The sequence below is a fragment of the Lolium rigidum genome, chromosome 4 (genome assembly GCF_022539505.1).
Source record: "Lolium rigidum isolate FL_2022 chromosome 4, APGP_CSIRO_Lrig_0.1, whole genome shotgun sequence".
Lineage (NCBI taxonomy): Eukaryota > Viridiplantae > Streptophyta > Magnoliopsida > Poales > Poaceae > Lolium > Lolium rigidum.
The window spans coordinates 66,753,388-66,760,330 of record NC_061511.1 but is presented as its reverse complement, the minus strand read 5'-3'; the positions used below and the strand labels follow the sequence as shown (position 1 = coordinate 66,760,330).

The following is a 6,943-nucleotide window of genomic DNA, read 5'->3' as shown; positions in this document are numbered from 1 at the left end:
ATATCTCACTAGAGAGTTCCCAGGTGCTTTGTGATTGTGTATACATCCGTAGATGTTACGTGCAGTGGAAAGATTAACTGTATCTGTAATTCTGTATATGCACATAGTTGCAGCTTTCATGTATCTGTGTATGAATAATTGCAGAAGATTCTCTTCCTGTTGTGATCTTTTAGCTATATTTATGTGTACCCTAACTTTATGGCATGCTACTATTTGTCATCTGACGGAACTGGAGAGAAAAATTGACGCTGCTATATCCTGTGCTGGCGCGGTGACTGGTTTGTTATGCTGGATCACTATTCATTAGAGCATGCATGGTCTCTCGGGGCAATTTGGCCGTTCATTTCCAGAATATGTAGGGTACACAAGTTATAATAATAAAAAATTAAAGCATGCTGTATGCTATAGTGCGTACGCCCTATTTTCTAAAAAGAACTTGTGTCTGGACCAACATTAGAGTTGAGTGCAATGGGTTTGCGTATTTGAATGGTTTGTTATGCTGGATCACTATTTACTAGAGCATAGTCTCTCGGGGCAATTTGGCCATTCATTTCCTGAATATGTAGGGTACAAGTTATAATATTTTTTAAAAAAAGATTGCATGTTGTATGCTATAGTGCGTACTACATCCATAATATGCCCTATTTTCTAAAAAAAAAAAAAAAAACTTGTGTCTGGACCAACATTAGAGTTGAGTGCAATTGGTTTGCGTATTCGAATTTCTGAAGATTTTGCCATGTAGATAACATTTCTAAACCTTGGATCCAAAATTGTTGACCACATTGTTTTGTCAAGAACTTGAGGCATAGAAACTGAAAATTGGCAGGATTCGGTTCATGCTAGTTCGTGTGATGCTTCGCTCACAAAGACATTAATCTTTAAATTGCCCAGTTTTCCTCTAAAAAAATTGTGCACTTTCTTCTTAATTAATGAATAAGGCATAGCTTTTGTCTTCCTTTCAAAAAGAACAATCAGTTTCTAGTATCTACAATTTTACACGCAACTTCTGATAATTCGAACGTGGATCATAGGCCATCGACAAGACATCCAGGCCTACCGATACACAATCATAATACAAGGTACAATGAATACAGAAACCGATACACAATCATAATACAAGGTACAATGAATACAGAAAAGAAGACAAGTGCACAGAACAAGCACTACAAACGCATAGCAGACAGACAACACAAAGCGAAGTGGCCTACCTAAAGACATTGGGCTAAGGTATGCGGAGGAAAAATAACAAGCAATTCAAACCACAAATATCAGAATTGCAGATACGTACTTAATGCACGGGCTGATTAAAGCTCAATACAAGGTCCAGACGAAGGTACTTAGCGAACAATAGCTGTCTCACACAGGAGGTAGATTTAAGAGACTACAAAGCACGACTTAAACCGAACAAAGATGCTACATGATCGGCATAATATAGTTCGAAGATTACCAACATACGAGTGTCTTATCCTCCTGACGCGTCACCATTCCCACAAGCCTCTCGCTGGTGGGCACTAGCCTGAGCTAGACAGTCAAGCGAAGTGCCCAGGCCGACCATTTTTTAGTGAATAATGGCCAAGACTGATCACATCTGAAGGTGGTGGTGCCTGCTGAAGAGGCATCACATGTAGCCTTCCGTGGAAACTCTCTGGGGATGTGCTCAGGCTGACCAGGTTTGATTGTTTGAAGCATGGGTCTGAGCCAGCGTTAGGAGGCCTATAACAGCATGAACTAGCAGCGAAGCCCCCTCCAGCTGCTGGTTTCTGCATATCCATGACTGCGGGGCAGTTCCGCACACTCACCGCCGCCCTCAGGCCTAAGCCATCATCTGAAAGGATATGAGATGCTCTGGGAACAGAACTCTGTTTCAGGGTGACATCCAATCTTTCAGCTTTAGCGATGCTGACTTTCACACGCATCTCGTCACCATAGACTTCTTCCTTGATTTTCAGCTTTAATAGGTATAGCTGAGAACAGGCCCTCTTTATTATTTCTGCGAATTGTGCGGCATCTTGAGACACATTCTTTATCGTGAAAAGCTCTTGTGCTGTGAGGCCAAGTATTTCCTCGCCAGCCGCTTGGAATGCAGTAGCAACGGTTGTCCCAGTGCGATCCTCAATCTTGCACTGCAACAAGTACCTCTGCTCGCAGTTTTGAGAGCTCTGCTCGCATTTGGGACAATGCCACGTCCCATCACCATTATGAGTAACCTTTCTGTAGCAGCGCTTACCATCAAGCTCCCTGGTGCAAGATGGATAAGAAAACCTCTCGGTGCTGATGTGTGAAATTGTACCTTCAACAGTTATCCAATCTGGCTTATCTGATCGCCCTAGAGCTTCTTCCTTGATATGTGCAATTGTTTTGTTCACGACTAAGATTTCCTGAGATAAAGAAGTACAAACACCAAATTCTCCTTCAGTTATGTACCACTGCACCAGCCTTTCTGCCTCAGGCAAGTCCGGATTTACTTTTAACAAGCTTGAGCTGATTGTGTCCACAGTTTTGCCACTGAATTCATGGACACGGCCACCTTTCAGAGCAAGTACAGGATCAAATCCAGAAACACACATCGAGTACAACAGCTGACCTTCAGCATTACAGACATTCCCCCAAAGAGTTATTTCCACACAGCAACCAGACATGTCCTTCAGTTGAAGGGATCTTTTCTGGGTTTCCGTACCATCCTTCCGCATTACTGTGACAGAAGGGTTAACTGACGTAACAACTCCAAGCAAATCTATCATATCTCCGTTATGCAGATTTTGTATTTCATTGATCAGTTGGAAATTGTATTGCTGCCAAGGGATGCCACTATCATCACTGGAGCCAATTGCTACAGACGCTGAAGTATCCAGTACCACTTCGTACGCATGGCTTAAATGGTTGAACTTCTGTGCAGGTTTAAGCAATCCTCCAGTTATCAAGTACACATTTCCAACCACAATTTGCTCAGAAAACTGATCAACTGCTGAATTGAAACATATTGCACGAATTTCTCCACCCTGCGCATCAAGGAGATCAAAGGAGAAGACTTTCCCTGCACCAAAGTGCCGGATATCAGTCTTTGCAGTCACCCTGCCCTTGATTGTCCATCTTCCTTGGTATGGGTTCAACGCAGCAATCGGGGTGACATAAAATGGCGCGTCATTATTAACAACAGGACCTCTATTCATATACACCAGAGGTTGTTGCTGATACAAAGACTGTTCAGGGCGCCCACAAGTATTGTCAGGACGGCCAAGGCTAAAACCAAAGGGAGGAACCACAGGATTTTTCCCTTGATGAGAGTTCAGTGAAAGCTGCTGCATCTTGGCATTTGTTGTATTTTGTGTCAGCAGTGGACCATAAAATGGGTTCACGGCATGTTCTTCCCTTGCAGCAACAGAAGAGCAGAACAGACCCTGAAAGGGAGAAAATAATATGGCGTTAACACCTTGCTCAGTCCTTGACCCATGGATGCTTAGGCTACCAGAATAAGATCTGATATTTGGTTGAGCCGTATTGACCTGATAAATTTTGGGACTGCCAATCAATGTGCACTCAGTTTGCAGTATTTCAAGTTGGATAACAGTGATGACCCTGAATCGAAAATATAATACACATCAGACAACATTTATACAGCTGTCAATGGAAAATGCATATATAAGTAGCTCTACCAGAAGAAAAGTTTCATGGGCTAAATGTAACACACTAAAGGCGATCGGTATGTAACACACATACTAGCCAGAAACCAGTAGAGTTACAAGATACTAAAGACAAAGTTACCGTATTGGGGACAGGTATGTGTTTGATTATAAAAAGTTAGTTTGGGCAAGTAGAAATCCTACTTTCGGTGATCAAGTCAACTCTTCCGTTTAAAAGGGAGTCATGTATGTAGTCTATTAAGATCAATTGACATAAACGTAAGTATGTAAGCATCAATTGACATGCTGAGATGGTCTAATATGCTGACGCATAGCTAAGCATGGATGTTTAGGTAGCATATATATCATACTAATCTCAATAAATCAAAACAAGATGCAAGATTAGATATGCAACAATAACTACAGTAGGAAAATCATATAAATCCACTCAGTAACAATTAAAAAGCAAGTACTGATGTGAATGACGATATTTTAGAAGTTAGTTTGATGATAAAATTATCCAAACTGAGATACAGTGGTGGAGAACGTAAAATTAAACAATTGCAGTAGTGGAAACATATATTGTGTTAAATTAAACAATTATAGCAGTGGATATGTATATTGTTTAAGAAGAAACATATTGTGTATAAAGATGCAATTCACATGAGTTTTTTAAAAAAAATAGATGTTGCCTTGTCTTGAATAGCACTGTCTCCAATAGGCACTTTATTGCTTTTGTTAGTCATATCTTAGTAATATTATAAGAAAAAAAATATACTACTACTACCATCATATGGATGAGGAAAATTCTAGTATTTTGTTGGTCACATTAGCCATGACCGACCAATCTAAGGATTTATCTCTATAGAAATTGTCAATGTGTTAAGAGTTCGGAAAGATCAGTTTTTAAAGGACATGCATTTTTTTTCTCAAGTTCTGATAATACCGGTACCAATTTAACGAAGAAAATCAGGCGCAAAAATACATATGGCTGGCATGTAAGGCCACGAAAATGCGCCGCCTTCATGCATGCACCAACAACAAAAGTACAACCAAGATCTATTGCTTGCGCAGTCCCCCACGCAGAGAAAAAAAAAAGGACTTGCCAAACCCTAGCATTTCCCCCAATAATTTCTGACACATTATTAGCCAGATCAAAATGCAAATCCATCTAGCGCCGACGCAGAGTGGGGACGGGGGGCGGAGCGATCCGTGGTACGTCACCTTCCGCAGTAGGCGGACTGGGAGACGTAGTCGAGGACGCGCACGACGGAGCCGTCGCGGAGCCGGCCGGTGGAGACGAGGCCGTTGACGGAGGTCGGGAGGATGGCCTGCTGGGAGTGCATGCCATCGGAGAGCAGGACCCGGTACCGCGGCACGCCGTTGCCCCGGGCGGTGGGGCCGCACACCACCTGCAGCACCGGCCGCAGCCTTGCCGCCGGCCGCGACATGGCCTCCACGGCGCCGTGGGTCAGGTCCGCCTCCATCCCTCCCCCCATTGCAGCCGCCGATCGGGAGATCGTAGAGGAAGATTCGGGAGGAAGGAAGGGGGGCTAGGGGAGGAAATCACGGGTGAGACAGTGAGTGGGGGGTTTGCAGTTGTAGTGCCGCGGGGAGCATGGCCGTGTCTTTTCCTCCTTTTTCTTTGACAAAATAATGACGAGGGCGAGTACTATTTTTTTATTTAGTCATATCTAAGACTGCTCATAGTGGGATAACACATATATGTGGTAACATCACACGTCCCAAGGCATTTTAATGTGACAATAAAAGAAAAAAAAAGTGAGATGGTAATTATCTATGTTATCATAACATCACTATGGAGATAGTAATCATAACATCACTATGGAGATAGTAACTTAGACTAGTAACACGAAATATGTTACTAGAGTAACTAGACTAAGTTACTCTCCACTATGAGCAGCCTAAATGTCAGCAAAAAGATTTAACAAATTCTCAGTCAAGTAACATCATCTAATGATGTGTTTGATTTGTAATGACATGGTTCCAATCAAGAGAAACGGGTTGATTCCATCCTCAAGTTGAAAAACAGGTTAGAGTGAAATGTCACAAATTCTGGGAGTAGAAGACGTGAACAAGTCTGTGGTGTATTTAGCAAACAGAGTTGCAAGAGAATAATGGAGGAGGGTCAGCATTGGGTGGTTTTAGCATAGAGGAACGAAGAGATTCCACCGATTTTGAGAAATGAGTGTATTCTACATAGGGGGATATTATCTTTTGAGGAACTTGCTCGTTCCATTCCATTTCTCGACCAAACATTGGAATAACCTTTGGGTGTGAACCATTCAATTATTTTTAGAAAAAAGGAACAACGGACTATACATTAGGGAACAACAGAGAACAACACATAGAACACGGAAAATACACCCGAGAATAAGAGCCTTCATGAAACTAATTTTCAGAATAAAAGGAACATATCTTTGAGTATCTGGGAGCGATTACGAAAAGCACCGTCCAAGGTTAAAACGAGCAGACCTAGCGACATGTGCTTCCACAACGAATACGAATCGATTGAGCTGCAGTTTGCTGGGCCGAGCCCGTTATTGAATTCCTCAATTCGAAACGAGAACTTCCTAGAGTGCGCGCGCCAACAAGTTATTTCCTTCCAAGGTGGCACCGAGCTCCCGACAAGATTCCATGTGGCAACGATGGGAAACTAACCGCTGGGTATTGTTCAACCATAACCATATTCCTCTGTTATAAAAAAAATTCCCATCCCCATAGCTAATTTTTATACCATCCCCATGACCATCCGGTTAACACTTAACAAATAATCAGCGGTTACCCATCCCCAACATCAACTTTCAGACAAAAGAAAAATTTAACAGCATTTCTCTAGCACTGTAGCTATATAAGTTGACGGCAAATCAATATATGTTCACAGTTCACATCCATAGATACTATAGGCTCAAATAGACATAACAACACAAAGCCACATAAAATAGATCCATGTGATTAGGTCCAAGTTCATGTGATCATGTCCAACGTACAACACACAAATGGTACTGGTTTAAGTTAAGCCATTACATCACACATGTGCACAGTTTCCAAATGCTCACACCCCACAATAATTCAAAATTCGGACAAACATAACATGAAGATAAATTGTTATCTTCAAAACTTCAAGCTTCATCACTGCTGTCTTGAAGAAGCGTTGAAGTGCAGGCTGCGACTCATAAAACTTATAACCAGCATGGAAATGTCATAGTCCAACATTACAGCTTCAGGTCCTGCATAAAGTTAAAAGATTAGACCAAAAGCTCGTTCTATGCATAATAACTAGAGATTCGAGATAGATGATA

At 41.9% G+C, this 6,943-nt stretch overlaps 1 protein-coding gene across 1 annotated transcript; it reads right to left on the bottom strand.

Annotated features, from left to right (window-relative positions):
* Positions 1 to 1,361: 1,361 nt before the first annotated feature.
* On the bottom strand, positions 1,362 to 5,119 carry LOC124647196 (replication protein A 70 kDa DNA-binding subunit C-like). Its single transcript, XM_047187166.1, has 3 exons — positions 4,845 to 5,119; positions 3,504 to 3,576; positions 1,362 to 3,398 (listed from the first exon to the last, which is right to left on the bottom strand). The coding sequence occupies exons 1-3, from the start codon at positions 5,117 to 5,119 to the stop codon at positions 1,530 to 1,532; spliced, it is 2,217 nt and encodes a 738-aa protein (XP_047043122.1). The 3' UTR covers positions 1,362 to 1,529.
* Positions 5,120 to 6,943: the final 1,824 nt, after the last annotated feature.